The 23,744-nt window shown below is 46.3% G+C and overlaps 1 protein-coding gene across 1 annotated transcript in view; it reads right to left on the bottom strand.

Moving 5' to 3' along the window:
• Gxylt2 (glucoside xylosyltransferase 2) overlaps nt 1-23,435 on the bottom strand; it is a 94,056-nt gene extending 70,621 nt beyond the window's left edge. The window contains exon 1 of the mRNA XM_005364949.2: nt 23,134-23,435. Within this exon, the coding sequence (XP_005365006.1) occupies nt 23,134-23,414 (281 nt within the window). The 5' untranslated portion in view covers nt 23,415-23,435. The remainder of the gene's footprint in view (nt 1-23,133) is intronic.
• Nucleotides 23,436-23,744: the final 309 nt, after the last annotated feature.

Genomic DNA, 23,744 nt, shown 5'->3' with positions numbered 1-23,744 from the left:
ATTAAACCAACAATTCAATACAGAACGGTAGCTATTTCCGGAGGCTAACTAAAAGTTGTATTTCATTTCTTTCATGGATGAATTCATTTTTTATTTAAGTGAATGTGTGAGTTTGTGTGTGTGTGTGTGTGTGTACATGCCAGCAATGGCCAGGAGAGAGTGTTGATCCTCTGGAGCTGGGGTTGCAGGCAGATAAGGTTGAGCCACATTATAGTGAACTGAATTCAGGCCTTCTGTGAGAACAGCATACACACTCTCAAAGGTGGAGCCATCTCTCCAGTCCCGAAAGTTGCTATTCTTAAGCTGAGTGTTGAGCGTACAGAAATTCATTTCATTATCTGTATCTGTGTATGTGCCTTCCAAACTGATGGACAAATACTTTCTCTCACTGAGGAAAGTATGTGGACCAGGGATGTGCTCAGTGGTGGAGAGCTTAGCTAGCATGCCGAGGCTCTGGCCCCCACCCTTAAAACCAAATCCAAAAGAAGGGAAGGAGGGAAGGAAAGCTCCCGCTTCCCAAGGCAGAGCAAACCGTCTCTTTGCTTCTCTGCAGGCTCCAGTGCTTTGGCCGTACAGAAAACAAGGGCCTAGGCATGCATAATTCATGGTATCTGGTAACAGGTAATGAAAAGCCACTTCTGCTGCCAGGTCCAGCACCAGTGGTTGGGATTTAGCGAGACCTTCGCTGGCCCCACTGCTCCCTCTCACGTTACAGTACAAACCTCAGGCTCTGGGTCACAGGCAGCCGTGGTGCGCTGTCACATGAATAATGAAGATTGGGGGTGCAGCAACGGTGTGCCTTTCACCAGCTCCCACCTACAGCACACTCAGCACCTCTCAAATGTCCCCCAAATCGGCAAGGATCTGAGGAGCTCTGTCCAGGAAACTGGAACTTCTTAACCCCTCAGGGCTCTGGACTTGGCCAGACATAAGGTGGTAACTCGGCTCTGGCTTGTTTTATAAAAAGCAACTGGAGGAGACATTTGCTGCTCGGGATGTAGGGGAATCTGCTGTGTGGATGTGGATGTATGCACAAGTGCATGTGCACAAAGGCGCACTGTTCGCAGGGACATGTGCACATGGGTGAGTGGTATGTATGGAGGCCAGAGGTCATCCTCAGCACTGTTGCTCTGAGACAGGAACTATCACTGGCCTGGGACTCACCTATCAGGCTGGGCTGACTGGCCAGGAGCTCAGGGGTCTGCCTCCCAGTGCTGAAACCACAAGGGTACTGCATCACCGTGCCTGTCCTGGGGTTTGAATCCAGGTCCTGCTTACAAGGCAAGCACTGTACCAGCTGAGCTAAGTCTCCAGCCAGTTTGTTTATTGAGATGAGGTCTCTTGTTGCCCAGGCTGGCCCAGAGTTTATTATGTAGCTAAGACTAATCTTCAACTTCTGATGCTCTGATGCCCAATTGCTGGGATTATGGACACGGCTACCACACTCTGCCTTGATTCATCCGTTGAAATACCCACTGAGTCACCTCTTTCCTGGTCACCTTCTCCCACAACTCTGACTCATATCTCCCATCATGCCTCTAGCTGTGACTGGAAGAAATGGTCTATACCGCAGATGGTGGGAGACTCCCTGCCTGGCAAAGCACAGTCGTCTGTTGTTTGTTATCAGGTAAATACACAGAGAGAGAGAGAGAGAGAGAGAGAGAGAGAGAGAGAGAGAGAGGAGAGATAAAGAGAGACACAGAGAGAGATTCTGATGCCACAGTCTTGGGGGAGCCCCTGAAGGTTGTTTACCAACACACATACATCACACACATTTTCCCACCTACAGTTCCAGGCCAGGATGCACCAATGACCTTTTACCTTTGGCCCTATGCTGGCAACACCTGCCCTACCTCAGCTCTTGCTTAGTGTTCCCTTCTCTTGCCTTGATGAAACCCTAGGAGTGTAACATGAGGACCAGCTTGCTTGTTGGGGTTTCTGTCCCGCCCAGTACCCCACAGCCGGCAAACCCCAAAGAAATTCACACAGAGAGTCTGCATTAATTATAAAGTGATTGGCCCAAAAAAAGAGGGGGAAGTGGTGTGGGAGAATTATTTGTACTCTGTCAATCATGTTTTAAATAAATGCTGATTGGCCAGGCAGGAAGCATAGTCAGGAAAACCAGACAAGAAGTAGAGGTGGGGCAGGGAGAACAGGAGGATTCTGGGAAGAAGGAAGCTCTTCCCCCAGTCCTGCCCAGACCACCAAAGAAGCAACATGTGATCTGCCCCTGCTGTGAAAGGTACTGAGCCACATGGCTAACATAGATCAGAATAATGGGTTAATATAAGCTACAAGAGCTAACAAGTAGCCTGAGCTAATGGGCCAATCAGTTTATAATTAATGCAGACTCTCTGTGTGATTTTCTTTGGGGCTTGCCAGCTATGGGGTACCAGGCGGGACGGAAACCCCAACGAGCAAGCAGGCCCTCATGTTACATGGGAGGGCACCACTTTCTCCTGGTACCTATCCCACCTAGGAGAGGAAGCAGGATACTCCTGGCTTCTCTTGGTCATCACCAGACACAGGCATGTGCCTTTATCCAGAGGGTGAAGGGCACTGAGAACTCCCCTGCGCTTCCCCTCTCATCCCCTCTTGGTTTCATCCATCTACATCCATGTCACTCCTCACCCACTGGGGCTTAGTTCCGGGTCACAGCGTTTCTGCCCAGCTAGGTGCCCAACATCATTGTTGAGGACTCAGCCCCGACTCAGTAGGGGCCTCCAGCCTCCTGATCCTGCAGCTCTGTACCCTCCACAAGCTCACCTTCATCTTCTCCCTGAGACATCCAACACAGATTCTGTCCTCCAGCCTGTCATTTATCTTCTACCATGGATCTGAGTTCCTTTTCCTATCAGCTGATGATTACATATTTCATTGTGTTTTACACCACATATTTAACATTATATATCATAGAAGACGGTAAAAATAGACATTTATCCTTAGGAAAAAGATGAAAATAATGTACATTCGAAGCTGAAAACCATACAATGCAATCTATTAAAATATGAGGGCTGGCAAGAAGGCTCAAGCTCGATGACCTGAATTTGATCCCTGGGACCCACATAGTAGAAAAAAAATGGACTCCTTCAAGTTATCCCCTGACCTTAACATAGGTACCATGATGTACATGCACTGTGCCTCCCAAATAAGTACTTAAAATATTAAAAATTATATAAAATATTAAAGTTATCAGATGAAAATTTCTATGCATTTTTGACTTTTTCATGTTGTAATTAGGTCTTTATTCAATTGAACACACTTTTTTTTTCATCTGCTTGATAGCATGTCTGTGTGTATATGTGTGTGTGTGGTTTATACATATGAGACAGGGTCTCACTATGTAGCCCTGTCTGTCCTGGAACTTACTATGTAGACCAGGCTAGCCTCACACTCATAAAGATCCACCTGCTTTTGCCTCCTGAGAGCTGGGATTAGAGCATGTGCTAGCATGTCTAGCATGCATATAATTTTAATTGCTATTACTATTAGATTCTTTCATTTTTCTTGTTCATTTTTAAGGCTGCATAACCATTGTTTTTAATGGCTATCTACTATTCTACCCAAAGAAATACCATTACCTACAATCATTTTTTCTCATTGATTCTTTCTAACTATTATATTACTTCAAAAGCTTGTGCCAAGGAGCTGTAGCCAGTATATTTTTCTTCTTCTGCACTATTTCTTTAGTCTGTGTTCTTATAAATGGAAGCACTGGTTAATATCAACCCTCTTATTAAGAAAGCCTTAGTTTTTGCTAGCTTCTCAAATCTACCCAAGGCCTTCCTGAGAAAATGGGCCATGGGAAAATAAATAAAACAAACAGGACGGAGCCGCTTGTGAAATGGAATCATGGAGTTGGGGCTCACATAACTGCTTCCCCATCTACCAGGGATGAAGGACGGTGCAGTGCCGGGTCACCATGGCACAGGCTCTCCATTCCCAGCCCTTTTCTAGCAATGTCAATGGCGAAGTCTCAGTCTTGTGTGGTTATGCCTGGAACACCATTCTAATATTGCTTGATCCTTCTTCAGTAGAAATGGGACCCTCAGCAGAACCTTGGAGGGAAGAGGACTCAGGGGAAAATCAGCAACAGCATTTTGTTCTCTGTCAATCATCACCTGCCTGTGTGATTACAGCCATTCCCAGTACTGGCATGGGTTTTGTTCTTTGGCTTTTTATTTGTTTATTTTTTCTTCAAGATAGGGTTTCTCTGAGTAGCCCTGACTGTCCTGGAACTCACAGAGATCTCCTGCCTCTACCTTTGCCTCCTGCACTACCAATGCCTGGTGTCATGGGAGTATCTTTACAGAAAGAAAAAAAAAGGAAGATAGGAAGGAAGGAAGGAAGGAAGGAAGGAAGGAAGGAAGGAAGGAAGGAAGGAAGGAAGGAAGGAAGGAAAGACAGACAGATCCAGGAGGCTGAGGCAGGAGGATCATGAGTTTGAGGTACAGTGAGTTCAGTCCAATTTGGACGACACTGAGAAAGCCTGTCTCTAGATACAGTTCAGTGGTATATTGCTAACCTGGCACATGCAGAGTGCTGGATTTGATCCCCAGCACCACAAAGATAAATAAAGATACTTAGAGAATAGAAGCCCTTCAGCACAGCTGGTGGCATTATAAACTATGATAGACACCGTAGAAAACTGGCAGTTCCTGAAAATTCTAAATATAGGGCACACCACCCGACTCAGCACTTTCGCTCAAAGCTATGTACAAGAATTGAAAACATGTGTCTACACACAATCTGTACACAAATGTCTACACCAGCAATAACCATGATCACCAAGTTCTCCCTAAATATTCTTCAAGAGACAAGTGTTTAAGTAAAATGTGCTGAGCTACACAATGAAATATTATTTCACAATAAAGAGGAATGAGTACCAATATACACTAGAACATGTCTGGAAACAGACAACAGCAAAATGTGAGGATAACTCCGTGGGTATAGTTTCTTTCAGGGCGGTGAACATTTTCTGTAATTAAACAGGGCTGGTGGTTGCACAATTTTATAAATGAACTAAAAATCATGACAGCATATACGTGTCTAAAAGTACTGGGATTAAACTGCAGCACTGCTGTTATTAATAAACAGATGCACTCAGATTTATCACATAGATTCTTGTAGGAAAAAACTGAAAGCAGGCCATGGTAATACAGCAATAACAAATGTGGCCTGAGTGAGCCTGGAAGTCGCTGCCCCCATCCTCCGGCTCCAGCCTCCCCACACTCATATGAAAAATGATCCTTAGAACCCCAGAGGCAGCTCAGAGGGAGCCAAGGCTCCCACACCTCCCCTGCCTGCTGTCTGAGACAAGCGGCTCCTTAATCGCTTCGAAGTCTCGAGTGTGCGACTTAATTAAACTTCCATTTCTGGAGTGTATAAATAATGGAGAGCGGCATTAACGTGTAGTGCTGTTTACTCTGTAGCCTATTACTAAGAAACACACTGAATTATTAAAGCGGGTAATTGGTTCTGCTCGGCCCCTCTTCCCTGCTGCCTCCTGTCACCCCCTTTTATCAGAGTGCCCCTTAACTGGCAAGCAGAATTAACTCAGGCAAGCCTGATGCTGTGATAGGGCCAGGGGAAGCAGCACATAAGACCACACTTTTTAGACTGCCAGCAAGGAGCCTTACTAGGGGAAGGAAGGGCAGAAGTGCCCTGTAGAAGATCAAGTCTGAGAAGCTGATTACACTCACCATAGGCAAGAGAAATCTGGAAATGTTTCTCTACTGTGACGCTTTGCTGAACCCATTTGGCTATCTGAGTGTGAGAGAAGGATGTGAAGGAACCAGAGTGGCGGGTGAGGAAATGGAGACACTAAATACGGCCTCTGAGAAGACAATTAGCTGATGTGGAATTCCATCCAAGTCACATGTGGGCAATGACAGTCACAAACACTCTTGAAAATCCATAGATTTAACTTGTGTATGTATACGTGTGTGTGTTCATATATGGAGAGACTGGAGGACCACCTCAAAATGTCATTCTTCCTTAGGAGCCATCTTGGTCTTTGAGACAGGGTCTCTCACTGGAATTTGGAGCTTGCCAAGTCAGCTAGGCCGGCCAGCAAATGAGAGCCAGGGATCTGCCTGTCTCCCTCCCCAGAGCTCAGATTTCAAGTGTGTGTTTCTCACCCGGCTGCTGGGGATGGACCGCAGGTCTTCTTTATGTAGCTCGGACTTTACTGACAGAGCTGTCCCCTCAGCCCTAATCCACAGGCTTTAGAAACATGAATGAACACCAAACACTTCCCCACTGAAGCTGTGACCAGACCTTGACGTGGAAGGCAGACACGACATCGAGAACTTTACTAAGACTTTTAAATCACTTTTAATGACCCGTGGTTTGGAGTTAAATCAAGAATCATTAGTCTTTCAAGACAACCAGGCTGACAGCTTGCCTTGGAGTCATGGTAGAATATGAATAATGTCAAAGGCATGCCAAAAGCCTTCCATGGGGGGGCTCAATAAAATTATTTGATGAATGCATTAATTATGAACAGCACATTTTAAATTTGGTTCATGGTATCTGAAACATGGCTGAGTGCCTAAACAAAGTCTAGGACTAATGCAGTCCTTCTAATGTCTGAAGTGAGTAGCCACGTCCGTGTGGGGATATGTGTGCATTTGCTTTCTACATCTCTGCACACGTACACATGCCATGTGATTAGTGAGTGTCACAGCAAGCAACCAGACCCAGGGAACACACTTAAGAGGCCAGGTTTCCCTGCCCACTTCTTGGTGGTTTAACCCAACAGAAATAATTCTCTTATGCTGCCAAGAGATATAATAAAGGTATAGGTAGGGCCAAGCTTCCTACAAAGGGTAAGGTGTAATGGTCTGTCCTATCCCTTTTTTTTTTTTTTTCGAGACAGGGTTTCTCTGTGGTTTTGGAGCCTGTCCTGGAACTAGCTCTTGTAGACCAGGCTGGTCTAGAACTCACAGAGATCCACCTGCCTCTGCCTCCCAAGTGCTGGGATTAAAGGCGTGTGCCACCACTGCCCAGCCTCCTATCCCTTTAAGAGACAAGCCCCGTTCACTTCCCCCTCCACCATTGAGGCAGGCAGATCTTCCTTCCACTTGCAGTCTGAGATCTTTCCTTCCTGTCTCTCTCTCAAACAGGTAGCTGCTGCTGTGCCTCCTTCCCCCCATTCTCTCTCTTTCTCTATCTGCCTCTCTCTGCTTTCCCCTCTCCCCTTTCCCTTCCATAACCCACTAAATAAATATCTAACCTCACTCTGCATGACATGCCTATCCATCTCAGTCTCTCACCTGCCACGTGGCTCCCTGCCTGGGACCTGGATGCCTTCGTGGCCCACCGTGGTCTCGTGCCTGCTGCCCACTGCTGCCACTTGGGGACCTGCAGCATTTCTACCACTGTTCCCCTCTGGGATCCGTAGAGCTTTATTTTTACCATTACATAAGAAGAAGACTGTTTTGTAGTCTCTCTCTAGCTTCTGAGTTCCCAGCAATGCTCAGAGTTCCTAAAGGCATGGCCACGACACTCCAACTGTCACTGTACCTGGTACATTTCCCCATATAGCTCTTTGGTTTTGAGTCTCTTCCCTCCCTCGATTCTTTCTCTCCTCCTTTTTTATTTTATTTTAATTAATGTACATAATGCCTTTGGAGATAGGCTTGTTATGTAGGCCAGGCTGTCTCCAAACCCATAATCCTCCTGTCTCAGCTTCCCACGTGTCGGGATTACAGGCATGTAGCAGTGCACCCAGTCTATGTATGTCACTTGTCCTTTCTTCTCCTAAAGACACCAACCCTTAGGCTTCTTCCAAGTCTAACTTCTTCTTGATATCCTTAGCTAATGGAATCTGTAAAGCCCTTTCCAAATGATAAGCTCACATTCTGCAGCAGGTCTAGGTGGCAGAGGTCATACTTCTGATCATTTATGCTAAACATGCTACATAAGTGAGTTAGAAAAAGTACTTTTGACTAATAAAGCTCCCACCCAGGGCCCCTGGGGTAGGCTGGACTCCATTCCTGGACTCACAGCCTTCCCGGGTACCCCTGTGTAGTGCATCATTCCTACAACACACCTATCCAATGCTCTGCCATTACCTAACATCTCTCTTTCTTTCTCTTTCTATTTCAGAATTCCATGCTGGTCCTTGACTGACACTAATTTCATTTTTTTTTTTGTCTTGGAATTGTTCCTGACACAGGAGATTTGATTTCTCAACCCTCCCTTCTGTTCAAATTAGGATGTTGTTTGGATTCTTGAAATATGAACCAGCAGAGTGAGTTGGAAATAAATGGCACTTGACATGGGAGGGAGGAGGATCAGAGGTTACATAGAACCAGAAAATGTTTATCTCAGCCCCTGAAAAAGAATAAGAGTCACCACCTTCAGTGGGAGGTGGAGGATAAATTGCCTCTCCAGGAACTTCCCATCCTCCTACGCCTCAGGTCAATAACCAGATTTTCATATTTACGGTCATTTATAAACTTCTAGTTTAGGGGGGTTGTTCTTGCTCTAAGCTGAAACACTCTGTCCTGGAGGGAGTGTATGAAGACCCAAAATGTAGGGGCTGGAGAGATGGCTCAGTGGTTCAGACACTAGCTGCTCTTCCAGAGATCTAGGGTTCAGTTCCTAGCTCTCACATGGCAGTAACTCCAGTTCCACAAGATCTGATGCCCTTTTCTGGCCTGTGTAGGCATAAATACCCATACATGCAGACAAAACACCCATACACATTATAGATTAAATTTAAAAAACCCCACTAAATATGCAAACAACTAGTTCACGCTCAGGAAGTCCCTGAAACTTAGCAGATTCACAGCGTGCCTCCTCCCTCAAGGTCACCCAAGCAGTCAGGACTTCTGAGAAGCAGGGACTCTCCTTCCAGTCAAGCTGCCAGCAAGCTGTCCAACGAATCCCAGGGTTCTAGCTTTTGAGGGTTGTCACAATGCTGAAGTGGGCTTTTGGTAACACAGCTGCCTCTGAGTCCCCCATGTTCCCAGGTGGACTTTAGTGGTAACCTTACTTTGTTCTGTCATTGGTTTCCTATCTGGATTCAGTAGACATTTGTTCTTCTCCCCAAAGGGTATCACATAACAATAACACACATATCTATTACAGAAAGCTTCAGAAACACAGACAAGCACAAGGGGAACAGTCACAATCGGTTTCATAATCACTGTTACATTTTTTTATATTATTTTTTTAAGGTTTATGTATTTATTATGTATACAATTGTGCCTACAGGTCAGAAGAGGGCACCAGATCTCATTACAGATGGCTGTGAGCGACCATGTTGTTGCTGGGAATTGAACTCAGGACCTCTGGAAGAGCAGCCAGTGCTCTTAACCGCTGAGCCATCTCTCCAGCCCCTCACTGTTACGTTTTGGTTTTTAAGAACGATATACAATATATGTAAGGGTAGGAATACATGCACATTTTATTTTTTATAACAAGATTTTAACCATTTATTTTGCATGTGTGCACGCACATGTGCACATGCAGGTACGTGTATATCACAGCCCACATGTGGAGCTCAGAGGAAAAAGCACCTTTATCCACTCATCTGTCTCACTGATCCTACAATTTTTTTTAAGCTGAAAAGGGACGGCTTTTTTTTTAACTGACTTTATATAAGTATACATTTCAATTAAAAGAAAAGGAAGAGACTGTATCAAAGAGATCTTTTCCAAAGGTATTCTCAGTAGTGATAAAGGGTTCAGAATATGGATTTGTCCCCAAGAACAGCATGTGTTTAGCAGTTTTGATCTTGGAGGCCCATAGACATGGTACAATTTCTACCTTTTGGCTGTACTATCTAGGGCAAAAGCTTTCACCACCTCTACTTTGGGGCTTTCTATCTGTAAAACAGACACTTGGGTGACACTGGATGTCTGCTGGACTTTGTCATCCTTAGGAGTTTCAGATAATAGAACCTCATTTATACTTTAGGGGAACTGCTCTTTGGTTTTCAGTCCCTGAGGTTTGGATCGAAGCCTCTTAAGTTGCAGGCACAGGTCCCAGGTGTGGCTGTCAGGGAGTGCAGATGTGCCTGGGACCCAAGGGCACATGCCTGGATCGATGTCAACTGTTCCACTGGGGGAAAGCACCTGAGAATGTCACTCACACAAAGCTGAAGGGCAGAAAAAGGATGGTCCTGGTCACACCTGTAACTGGGCCTTTGTCTCCTTTGCAGTGGCAGAGTTTGTGTTCATGATGAAGTGATACTGGGGATGGGGAGGGGTCTGGGGACCTACTGCTTGCTAGGGAAGCTGTTCTGGGTCAGCCAGAGACAGGAGTGACCTGTCAGGTGACGGTGCAGATTAAATGAAGTGGTTCTACAACACATTTCATACCTGTCATAGTTTGCTTCAGATGTCAACTCTGAGGGGAGGGAATCTGAACTAAGGAATCAGTTCCCTTGGACTGACCTATGGGCATGACTCTGGGGGTGCTTTCTTAATGATTGATATGGTGGGCCCACTCCCTGCCCACTGTGATGGGGTCACTCCTGGGCCTGTGGCCTTGGGGTTGTATAAGAGAGCCGGCCAAGCAAACTACAAAGCACAAACCAGTATTTCTTTTTGGCCTCTGTATCAGTTCCTCCCTCCAGGACCTGCCTTGGCTTCCCTTGATGGTGGATGTGACCTATAAACTAAATAAACTCTTTTCTCCCTTGGTTTGGTCAGTGTTTTATCATGCAGAAGAAAGCTAACTAGAATAGTACCATAAACGACTGGTGTTCTCTCTCCATTTGTCTCTCTCTGTCTCTCCCGTTCACTCTAGTGCTGGGATTACAGGCATGTGCCGCATGCCTGGCTCAGTTCTGTGCATAAAGTAAGGATGAAGTAGTCATTATCATCATTGTGGAGACCCAAAAATGTGAGCCTATTTCCACATTGACTAAAGGTCAGAGCGTTGGACCTTACCTCTATCCTTTCAAGGTTATTGTCTGTTTCTACCTCAAACAAAGGTCCAACCCAGACTTAGAGCAGAGACTTCTGCTCTCTCAAGGTTATTGTCAACAGAAGTGGCTAATATTCAGACCTTGCATTTCAGGAAGAGAGAAGTAGATATGTTTCTACCTCAAACAAAAGTCTAAGGATCCAACTAAGGTTCCAGTTCCCCTAAGGAGATAACATTGGATTCCACCAACAGAATGGTTTAACCACAGAATGTTTTGGTCTTGGGTGTGAATATGACTTGTTTTGTCCTAGCAACAGAATATTTAATTATAGATGTAGGACCTGACCTTCAATTGGTGTGTTCATCTCCTTGTATGATGTTAATGCAGTTTTTTTTTAATCTTACTTCTACCTTTTGGGGTTAGGGCATTTTAAGCAAGAAGAAATTAAATGTGGGCAACTTCAGTATTCACTGGAACTCCCTCCTGATACTATTCTATGTTTCTCTTTTATTATTTTTGCATCTTCATACTCTTTTCTTATGTTTCTGATCCCCATGTCCCTACCATGGCAAGTGGTATTTTTGTCAAGGATGGTCCCTGACACATCACGATTATAATTAAATATTATCTTTATCAGACATTCTCGTGTTTCTCTAAATATGTTGTATTTGTGTCCAAATCAGGCTGGGAGACAGTTCAGCATACAAGCTCTAATTTGTTGTAAAGCAAATTAAAGAGCGGGCGTGCTTCATAAAATTCTCAGAAAATGACCCGGGTTTCCATTAACCCATTCTCTCTGTCGATAAAAAATTGATTACTTGAATGTGTATAACTTTAGGGTCACTAGTCTGACAACGTTAAGAACTTGAAGCTCTCAGAAAAATGAGAGGAAAGAAATAGAGCACAAAGGCCTGTGTCACATCACAGCCACGGACCCTGATGAGATATATCAGGGACAAAATCCTGCAGGGAGGCTCCCAAGGACACTGCTTAATTCTCAGGAAAGTAGCCCACACCCTACTTTCTTAAGATTAAACCAACTGATTCTGTGTCCTTGAAGAGACATCAAAGTTCTAGTTGGCCAGGATACCAGATCTGAAACTCTCCAGGAGTCAGTATGAAGGTTTCTGTCTCCTCCACTCTATCAGACATCAGTCAAGAGACAGGGCCTTGTGACCATTCAAACACATGGAAGGCAAGTCTCAGTGTCCTCAAGTCTGAACTCTTCCCCCTTCAAAAGAGTCTGCTCGAATGTGCCTCTGAGGCCTCACTGGTGCTCTCAGTTCCTTGTGCCACACGACCTATGCTGGTACTTCATGCTCTATGCTGTCGCTTGGTGCCCTATGCTGTCACTTGATGCCCTGTGCTGGTACTTCATGTTCTATGCTGATACTTCATGCCTTATTCTGGCACTTCACTTGCATAATCTCATTTTACCAGTGAGCCTGTGAGAAAGCCAAGGTTTCCTTAAGATTGATGTATTCAAAATCACACAGGAGGCATCTGGGTTCAGTTATGGCTTAACTCCCTACAAGTGGTGGGCAGGGATAGTGCCCTAGGAAAACAAAATACTCTGAAGAGGGCTGTAAGTGAGCCCTGTACCAGATGCTCTACATCAATCCTTATCTGACTTCTCCAGACTTCAGTTCCTGAATCCACAGATTCAGAAGTCATAATTTTGATAATGTATTCTTTATGTCTTATGGAAGATGTGGGTCTCATATTGTACAATATGCATTTCTGCTAGAAGATTACAATATTTCGTGTATTAACAGTCATGGTATCAAATAAGAGTCACATTTAAAACACACTGAAGCCACTCTGTTGTGACAAAATCAGGAGATTTCAACAAGGATGCTCTTTACTGCCAGCTTGACTGGAAACATACATGTGGATGCATCTATGCGGGTATTACCAGAAAGGCTTAAATGAAGTGGAAAGACCTATCTACCTATGATGTAGGGGACATTACCCCTTGGGTTGAGGTGCTGGACTGAATAAAATGGAGAAAGTGAGCTGAGCACCAGCATCCGTCTCTGCTTCCTGACTGCGGATGGAGTGTGATCAGCTGTCTCAGGAGGACGGACTGGTACCCTCCAACTGTGAGCCACAGGGAACCCTTTCTTAGGTAGGGCTTCTTTGTAACTATTTTTTTTTTTTACTGCAACAAGGAAAGCAACCAATAAGGAACCAAGTCAAGAAAACAACTATTTCCCAGGCCATTGTTTTCAGAACTTCATAATCTGAAATTAGCTAAACGCTGGGAAGTATTCTAGAAAAATAGAAAATGAACTTTATCATCAATAAAATTTTCATCTTTTGTTTAATTTTTACATTGGGATGAAATACAGGTACAGGCACTATAAAATTTTGTCTATTTATTTCATTATAGATGAAAACATAAAGGTTCTTTAGAAAAAATAAAACAGTGATCAAGTTTTCTCCCAGACAAGTTTGCCTGTGTATGTGTGTGGAGGAGTGAATTTGCCCAGTGCTGACTGCACTTAGTAAAGGTGGTAAGAACAGGTGCTGTGAGTCCGAGTTAGCTGTGTTTATTTTGGGGTAAGTGATAGACACACAACCCAAACCAGATCCAGAGAACAGGGGAGTTTACTAGGTTCTGGAAGCTAGAAAGGTTGGGACAGAGCTGTGGGTGGAAGATAGAGATGACCTTGGAACCACAGTTGCTCCCTCCTCATCCCAGTCCAGTGCCTCTGGCTGCTTTGTTGCCTCTCATCTCCACCCCATGTGGGTTCCTACACCCTCTCAATGCAGTCCAGATTTCTCAGTGGGTCAGAGGTTACCTACCTATAAATCGCCTACAGCTTAGTATGCAAGCAAGCATACAAAGTGGCTGCCGTGGCATAGCAGATTCTTACTTCCTGTGTACCCTGAAACCATTCCCTCTTGTCCTGAAACCACTTCTCTTTGCTCCATCAATGACTCCAAGATTTTGATTAGGAAAACATAGTTCAGATAAGATGACTCCAGATGTAAATAGGAGAGATTGCAGCTCTAGCAGGTGTCACAGGAGGAGCCGAGGCTGGATGAATCTCTCTGTTGATTCTGAGACTTGCCAGTGTTCTCCAAGTACTCAATACTAATCTATGATGGTTAATACTGATTGTAAACATGACAGGAGCTAGGGTCATCATGGAACAAACATCTGTGTACATCCGTAATGGAGTTTCTAGCCTAACTGAAGGACAAAGAGCCACCCTAAGTGTGGGCGGCACCATTCCGCTGTCTGCAGTCCTGGATTGCATCAAGAGGAGAAAGTGAGCTGAGCATCAGCATTCGGCTCTCTGCTTCCTGATTGGAGCTGCTATGTGATCATCTGTCTCCGTCTCCTGCTACAGTGCCTTCACCACCATGATGGACTGTACCCTCAAACTGTGAGCCAAATGAAACACTCACTCTAGTTGCTTGTCACAACAATGAAAAAGCTAACCAATATAGCACCTTCTTCTTTTCCTTTCTCTACTGTCCCTCATGAAGATTTCGTCCTACAGCTGATTTCCTCAGGAGCACCTGGGGCTGTTCCTCTGGTTAGATCTAGAAGATGGAGTCTTCTGTCCAATGTTGTAAGTTGATCCTTTTGGGCAAAGTAGCTGTAGCAAGAGAAATGAAGGGATTGGTGTGCTTGGTCCTGGATACACAAAGCCTACACTTCAGAAAGAATGGGCTGCCATCTGGGCTTACCTCATCTGTGGAGTGTGGCTCACACAATAATTGCGGAGGTACGGAGGAAATGGAAATCAAATGCTATGATAGTTTGGATGAAAACGGTCGCTATCTCTTAGGAATGGGTACTATTGGGACATGTGGCCTTGATGAAGTAGGTGTGGCATTGTTGGATGAAATGTGTCACAGGGTGGGGCATGGAGCTTTGAGGTTTCAGAAACTCAAGCCAGGCCTAGTGTGACTCATTCTCTTTCTGCTGCCTGCAGATCCAGATGTTGAACTCGCAGCTGCTTCTCCAGGACCATGTCTGCCTACATGCCACCATGCTTCTCGCCATGATGATAATGGACTAAATCTCTGAACTGTAAGTCAAGCCCGATTAAATGCTTTCCTTTATAAGAGTTGCCATGGTCAGGGTGCCTCTTCACAGCAATAGAAACCCTAACTAAGAGAGACGCCAAGAACAACATCTACCATACACACTCCCCCAGGGGGCGCAAGTAGTCTCAATGGATGAGACTTGCTTAGCTTACATCAACTAGCTGATCTGACCTGAATCTGATCCTCCATTCCTTCCTACTCCCTTCCTCCAAATTACAGGCAATCAAGCAAAGACAATGGGATGAGAGAGAAACTCCATCCACTGGAGCTCCTGGGAAATCAAAGCACCCCTCTCCTTTATATGGGAGAGAAGGAGGCAAGGACAATTCACACAAGTTAGAGCTGGAGACATCAGCAGGAACCCATGTTTAGCTAAACGTAAACACTGATGATCATATATGAAAAGACTTAAGAAGTATGCAAATTTGCAGGTAAGTATAAACACATAATATATACATTGCTCTTTCAGCTTGAAGGCATCTAAGAAATAGCATCCCAAGATTAGCGAGCATGCCTAGTGTCCAGCTCTTAGTTACAAGTACTATTCCTGCCCCCTCCCCCAACACACACAAGTTACCATAGTGCCAGAGAGTAAAGTACCCAATTCCCAACTACAGATAAAACCAGGCTTGTCTGTGGCTCAGTGGGAGAGCGCTTGTGCATTATATGTGAGATCTCAGGCTTGAGTGACCACCTGACACAAAGCCAAACCAAAAATTCATGCAGGGGACATGGAGTCAAGGACAAGATGAGCTCCTAGTGGACAAAATGGGAACAGTTTTAGCAACAGAACAGCCATATGAAGGCCCAACCCAAAGAAAGCATGGAGAGTCTTGTGTCCAGACTGAGAGGAACAGGGGAGTAAGTGACCAATGGAAGAGACACCAATCTCCTGCAGGAGGACCCCAAGTAAGCCATGGCAACACTCGGCCTTCCAGGATCAGAGCAAACTCCACACACCTCACCTGTGGGTCATGTTTCCTTCCTGTATGCAGAACAGGAAGGGAGACAGGACAGGGCGACCATCTAGCAAGTGCCACCTCAGTCAGGTGACCAGGCCCATGTTAGTAGGCTTTTGTTGTTGTTGCTGCCGTTTTTTGTCTTTGTAACCCTGGCTGGCCTAGAGCTGTCTATATAGAAAAGGCTGCCCTTAAACACATAGAGATCTGCCTGCCTCTGCCTTGTCAGTGCTGGGAATAAAGGTATGCACCGCCTCATCCAGCCTGTTGTGAATCTTGTAGACAGAGCACACATGAGAAACGCTATAGTGCAGATGGTTTTTCTTCTAGAGCCCCATAATCTGGGACTATAATATTTTATGTGAGTAAAATTTTTCAAGTATTCTGATAAGGAGAGCTTCCCAAATAACCAACCAGTGTTCTTCCCAGGTGGCCAGATCCTTAAATGCCTATGGCAAAACCTAAAAGCAAGCCCCACCCAAACCTGTCAGAAATAGGCAGTCTAAGAAACGACTGCAGTGTCCAGCTTTAAAAGATGACAACATACAATAAAGTCTGCTGAATGGGACCCTGGAACAGGGACTCTAAATGAACATTAATAAGAATATCTCAATATGACTTCATCAACACAGTTGAACCCCAGCAGTGGAAGATCTTATAACTCGCAGAAGCTGGGTACTGGCTGGGACAAGGTGGACCCTGCCTCTGTTCTCTAGTTCGGTCCATAAATACTCATGGAGTAGCCACCATGAGGTCATCTCTGCCTTAGTGCTCAGGCTAAGTGATTAATGATGCAGGCAGTGCACCTGAGATGGGAGGAGTAAATCAAACCCAGTGCTCACACAGCTTTGGATGCAATGAAAACAGACTATGGACCAGGATAAGCTAAGGAGATCTAGAGGGATGGGAAGTGTCCATGCACATCTTGGAAGGTGTCTTTGTTAATAGGACATTGGAACATAGATCTGAAAGGGAGGCCCCTTGCTAGATGAGGATGTGGAGAGGAACGCAGTTGATGGAGGAGGGTCCACGTGTTACTTTCATTGGTTAATAAAGAAATTGCCTTGGCCCTTTGTTAGGACAGAAAAAATTAGTTAGGCAGAGAAAACAGAACAGGATGCTGGGAAGAAGGTAGTAGGAGAGACGCCATGGAGCCAGCTGCCAGGTCAGACATGCTGAATCTTCCCTGGTAAGCCACCTCGTGGTGCTACACAGATTATTAGAAACAGGTTAATCAAGATGTGAGAATTAGCCAATAAGAAGCTGAAAGTAATGGGCCAGGCAGTGTTTAAATGAATACAATTTGTGTGTTGTTATTTCGGGTGTTAAGCTAGCCGTGCGGGAGCCGGGCAGGACGAAAAGCAGGCCTGCCTGCAGCTCATCACTACAAATGGCGCCGACAGCTTTTTCTACGTGCAGTCCAGTGACTGAGGGAGAATAGGAAGAGATGAGGGCAGGGCTTAGAGAAACTGAGATGGGCAAGGGCTCATAGTTGATTTATTTATGTGGGGACATGCACATGTGTGGGGGTGAGAGGACAACTTTGGGGGTTCCCAAAGGCAGGCTCTTGCTTGTTTCTGATGGTTTGCTGCATAAACCAGGTTAGCTAGTCCTCAACTTTCTGGGCAATTCTGTGTCCACCTCTCATCTCATCCCAGGATAGCTAGAAGTGCATTTTATGTGAATCATGAAGATCTAATTTAGGTCATGAACTTTACAAGGAACATGCTTTTACAGGTTGATGAATCTCTCCCACCCAAGAATTTTATTCTTAGTGTGATGGGAACACACACACACAGACACACAGACACAGACACACACACAGACACACACACACAGACACACACAGACACAGACACACACACACAGACACACACACACACACACACGCACACACACTGGACAGCTCTAAACTGGCATAGTGACCTGCTTTGGTCTAACTTGTTCAAGATTATTTCAACAGCTATATGGAAAATGAACTATAGAGGGCGCTAGAGTAGACCCACTCAAACCAGAGTAGGCTTCTGCAGTGGTCCAAAGGATGGTGGTAGAGATGGTGGGAAGCATGTTTTGTGGCCAAGCTAATAGGACTAACTTGAGTGGGAGTGGGTATGTGTCAGACAACAAAGCTGAGTTCTAGGGTCCACAAGCTGTCACATTCGGCAAAGGCACTCGCAACCAAGCTGGACAAATGGAGTTCAGTTCCTGAGACCCACATGGTAGGAGGAAATACCAGTCTGGAAAGTTGTCCTTGAGCTATCTAACACATGTGCTCTAGACCACACGCACGCGCGCGCGCGCACACACACACACACACACACACTCGCATGTGCTTACACATGAGTAGAAAATGAGCTGGGAAGAGAATCAAGACTCAAGCTACATAACATCATACATGTTGCTCAAGTCCTTGAGGTCATGACTGTCCTGTAAGGCCAGCATCTAATTCTGAGAGGGCGACAGATAGATTCTGCTACATGACATCATCCCTGTTTATTGAGACCTTTGTTCAGGCACGAACCCTCTGACCAGACTCATCTCGAAGATCAAAGGGAACAGCAGGAAACTGGTGAGGAGCAAGGATGTGTTTCCTCTCACTGGGGTGGCTGGGGAGGCGGCCAAGTGCAACCAGCAGCTTCTCCATTGTCTCCTCTCCCTTCAAATCCCAGGAGGGCGGAGACTCCATTCTCCCCTGAACAGCAAGTGCCTAGCGGTCTGTGTGCCAGAAACATTTGCCCAACAACTGTGGAGTATATTGACAGAGGCATATCACGGGACCAGGAGGGAGCCCAAGTCCTTTTCAGAAACCCCATTTTAGGAGCTGGCAAGAGAGTCAGCGGGCAAGGAGCTTGCCGCTGAACCCGACAGCTTAAGTTCATGGTGGAAGGAGAGAACCAGCTACTACAAGCTGTCCTCTGACCTCTGACCTCTGACCCCTGCGTGTGCACAATGTGACAAGCTCATGCACATCCACACACAAAATAAATACCTGCAGCATTTTTTCTTTCTGAAAAAAGCCCAGTTTAAGAGAAAACAGGCTACCCCCAGAAGACAAAGAATAGAGTTCAAGGAGGGTTCTGAGTCTGAGCAATCAATGAGACAGTGCAGGCAATGTGGAATTGATCTCGCGAATGGCAGCACGTGACAGTGACGGGTGCAATCTTGCTGGTGAACATATGTGCTCATCACAGGATCATCACGTCAGAGCTGGGAGAGATCTCAGGAAACTTTGGATCATCTGCTCATTTCTTTATAGATGAAGAAAAGGCGAAGGATAACCTTGGGAGTGTCCTCACTTTCCACCAGGTGTATAAGCCAGTCTAGCTAGCCCTTAAGTTTCTGGGGGGATTCTCCTTTCTTGGCCTCCCATCCCAATATATAAGAGCTGGGATTGTAGAAGTTGTGGTGTGCAGCTGGACCTGAGCTCTGCAGATCCAAAATCGGGTGCTCACACCAGCACGCCAAGCGCTCCGCTCAGCGACCCAACACTCAGCCCTATTTCTTTTTTATATTGCTGATCCCTAGCTACATTAAACTTCCTTTTCCACGTGAAGGCTCAAAGAGTTTTCTGAAGCAAAATGGAAATATAGTCTTTGAAAGTCTGAAATCTGTTCACAAGGAAAACACTTATTTTAGAATTTAGCTTCATTTTTTAAAAAAATCTCTTAGCAAAGTTCTTATCATTCACTGAAGATTGGGTAGCTCACCATGTTCCCTTTTTCATTTGGCTGCCGGGAAGCTTATAACTAAATTTAGCACTTACTCCTTCAGTAATAGTGGTCTCGATTTTTAGCAAACAGTACTTATTACTCCCCTCCATGACCCTCTTATACAGCTATTTTAATGACTTTATTGCATATGTATCTTTTTAAAATATTTATTTATTTATTATGTATACAATGTTCTGTCTGTGTGTATGCCTGCAGGCCAGAAGGGGGCACCAGACCTCATTATAGATGGTTGTGAGCCACCATGTGGTTGCTGGGAATTGAACTCAAGACCTTTGGAGGAGCAGGCAATGCTCTTAACCTCTGAGCCATCTCTCCAGCCCCGCATATGTATTTTTTACTGTAGTCACCTCAAATTCTTTTTGGAAGCCAGCCAGGTACAAACCACCAATAAACCAAAACAGAAGGCGAATTTCATCTTGTTGGGCTCTACAGTGATGGTTACTTCCAAGGATGATGTCCACTTTGAGATCGCATCCGTGACTTGAAAGCCCAGACTGTCCCTCATGGCCTCATGTTTAGATAGAAGGAAGTCACCACAGGACAGATTGCATACAAATGGCTAGTTCTAAAATTGTAGGGTCTGCCTGCTAACCAGGCAAGCCCATGGAAAATGTGCTGAAAATGAAAACAAGATGTGAAAGGCGAAGGCCTCCTTCCCCACACTGACATGGCAGAACTGCACTTACAGCAGGGCCCTCAGGGGGCCAGCCTGGGCACTGAGTGGTCAGCAGGTGGCTGGCTGGGTCCCATCCACCCTCAAGTTTTCTGCTCACTACAACCACAAATCTGACCCTCACCACGAAGGAGACACGAGATCACGCAGCCTCTATCTCCTCTGGATTCTGGCCACGTAAAAAGATTAAGCCACAAGGTTTTCTCTTCCCTCCCTAGATGAAATTCCTTCTTAACCACAAAAATTTCACCCAGGCAGAGTTTGAAAAGCAATAAGGAGTCGGTGGGGATCTTGCCCGCCGGCTCCCTTTTCTCTTTGAACCTTGAGTTACCCTTGGTGTGGAGGCAGCAAAAGAAAGAGAACAGCCCCCGGAAAATGTTCGACTGTTTATGCATTTGAATCCGAGATGCCTGGTGGCAGTTTCTTCGCACTTTTCAGAGTTTGTGAATTAGCTCTTTATTCCTCTGGCATTGGACATCATTTCTGTGATCATCGAGGAGATATGTTCAAAAGAAAAATGGTTTCCAGGATCCTGTTGCCTGAGGCAATATACCTTCTCTCTAAGGCCCATTGGGATTCTATTCATGATCTCCCGCAAGTCAGAGCCAATTTGTTCAGATCGTGACAAGAGGATGCTGCCCCAATGTTCCTAACACCTTGAAGGATGAGACACATCCAAGAATCCATGATGGTTCTTTAGAAAAGCTTCCATGCAGTGATAACTGCAGGCAAGAATGTGGCCTGGCAGCGATGGCTCAGCGGGTTCTCACCAGCCCCAGGCTGCCTTGGTCTTCAGCCTCGTCTAACTCTTACCTGCAAGTCCTACACAAACAACCCTTCTGATTCAGAGTCTCTAAAACTCAGATAACACTCATGGGTGCATCACGGAGCAGCTCTGCCACTCTGACAGGTCCTCAAAGCAAAGCTGAGGGCTGAGGAGATGGCTCCATCGATGACGTGCGGGCAGGCCCAAGCATGAAGACCTAGGCTCAGATCCCCAGCTTCTGTAATTGCAGCTCTGGGGAGGTGGAGACAGGAGGCTCCCTAGAGTTGGCCAGCAGCCAAATCTTCAAGCTCCTGGTTCCGTGAGAGCCCATGTCTCAAAATAAGATAAAATAATAAAAAAGATGGGGAGAATTGAGAGAGACACTGGCTGTCCACTCTGGTCTTCATATGCACAAACACGTATGTACACACAGAGTGCAAAGGAGGGAGGAGAAAACACACATTACTGACTCTGCTCCCAGGTTTTACGATTCTGGAGGGCTAGCTGGGGTCTGAGAACCTACATTTGAAACAAGTTTTCATGATGCTGTGCAACAGTTCTAATACTGGGAAGTTTGTGGACCACTATCAAAGGGTTACTGTATGGATTGCAGTGTGCGTATAATTATTAATAGCTATCTTTACACGGTGCAGTTGACACTGTTTATGTTAAGTGATGCCAGCTTTTATTATAATGAACTTGTAGCTTAACTCTGAAACAACCTAGTGTAAATAAGAAACCCCAGCAAACTGGAGGGGAAAAAAAATCCTATTAACTATGCAATAAACATAGCCTGATTTTTTAAAAGTGGATTGTCAGAACTCAAGAAGGGTTCTAAGAACTTTAAGGGCTTCCACAGGAAGTGGCAAGATGCCTCCGAGGGTAAAGGTGCCTACTGCCAAGCCTGAGGACCTGAATTCCTTTTCGAGCACATACCGAGTGGAAAGATAAAACCACTTCTGAACAAGGACTTCTGACCTCCACACATGCTTCCCTCAACATGCACACACAAAATAAACAATCAAAGTAATAAAAAAGTAATAAAAATTAAGAGATTGCTAGGGTACTATCTCCCCTGACATATCCATGTGCATTTATTGCAAGTAGAGAGAGAAAAGCTGACCCAGCTCCTTCTTAAGGTTTCATGTTTCTCTTAACTACAGTTAAAAGAAAAAAAAAAGCGCCCAGACTTCGTCATTATGGTAAAAAAAGAATTCTTCAACTTGTTTCAAGCAATTAAGGAGCCAGCGAATGCGGTCGTTGCAAGGCAGTTAGAAACAGCAGCTCAGAAAGAGCAGAGGAAACAGACCAAATACAAGACTCAGGGACTGTTCAAAACCGTCCCCACAACAAAGGAGAAGAACGCGAATCCCTAACCTGAGGGCATCCGGTAACGCCAAGACCAAAGATAAAAAAGCTGCGATGAAAGGCAGCTGCGTGGACCGCCTCGTGTCGGGAGAGGGCAGGGTCGAAGGTTAAGATGGTTTCCCAGCGGGAGCCTTTGGCGGTCCTGCAGCTCCAACAGAGATCAGGAAACCCCCAGTCTGCCTCTTCCCCGTGCCACGCACCACTCTGTCCAAGAACAAAACTTCTTTCTAATCAATTTGAGCCAGACGCCCGCTCCACGGGCAGCACGCGGGTACCAGAGCTTGTACAGAACGCAAGCCAGTCCTGGCTCAACATCCAACTTTTCCAACTCCATCAAGATCTGAATTCTCCCGTGAAACAAGAGAATGAGCTCCAGTTGCCTGGCGATGGCTTTTGAAAAATTAAACAAAGAGCACATGTTTGCAAGAATGCAACCAGACGCCTCGCCCTGACACTTGCGACCCGAAATCTACAAGCCACTCTCCCTGACACTCCTTCATGGAGGGGCATGGGTGTCACCAGGGTGGTCTGCGTGTCTCGCGGGGTGGAAAGAGGTTAAGAGTGGGTGAAACTTGGAATCCGCTTCTCCCATCCATCCAGCCCCAAGACGCCCTTGAACTTGGCACCGGTGCGGTTAGCGAGACGCTCGTCCCCAGATGGGAGGGATCCAGGCTGCCACGACTCACCTCGCCAACTTCTCGCGGCTGGCGGCGCGCGGGCGGCCGGCTCGGGGGCGCGGACGCGGGGGCCGGCGCCTAGGGGAGCGTCGGCCGGCGACCCCGGGGAAGGCGTGGGGCTCCGGAGGGCGCGTGGGGACCGGCGCGTGGCGGCGCTGAGGGGCAGCCTCGGGAAGCGCGGGGAACCCAGGGGGCTCCGGGTCGCGGCGGGTGCGCAAGGACAGCAGCGCCAGCAGCAGCACGGCCAGCGCCAGGAGAAGCAGCGCTGCCGCCTTACTGCGGAGCTTCATGGTGCGGCGCGGCGGCCCCGGGGCGGCGGGGACCCTCTGCGCATCGCGGCCCGTGGCGGCGGCGGCGCGCTGCGTCCAGGCTGGCTCGCCCGGGACTGGGGTCTAGGCTGGCGGCTGCGGAGGAGGACTGGGAGGAGGTGGAGGGGGAGGAGATGAGAAACAGGGGGAGGGCTGGGAGGAGGCCCGTGAGGACTCGGGTGGAGCAGCCCTCCCTACCGTAGTGTGTGGAGTAGCGGCTCTGCAGCCCACCACCGGCTGCCAGGAGCGTAGACCTCAGGTAGCGCAGGCTCGCCACACCTTCATTCATTCACTTCATTCATTCAGTGAGTA

Source organism: Microtus ochrogaster, unplaced genomic scaffold (genome assembly GCF_000317375.1).
Source record: "Microtus ochrogaster isolate Prairie Vole_2 unplaced genomic scaffold, MicOch1.0 UNK1, whole genome shotgun sequence".
In the NCBI taxonomy this organism is placed as follows: Eukaryota; Metazoa; Chordata; class Mammalia; order Rodentia; family Cricetidae; genus Microtus; species Microtus ochrogaster.
Note: the sequence above shows the minus strand (reverse complement) of the source record. Positions and strands in the feature narration are given on the sequence as shown.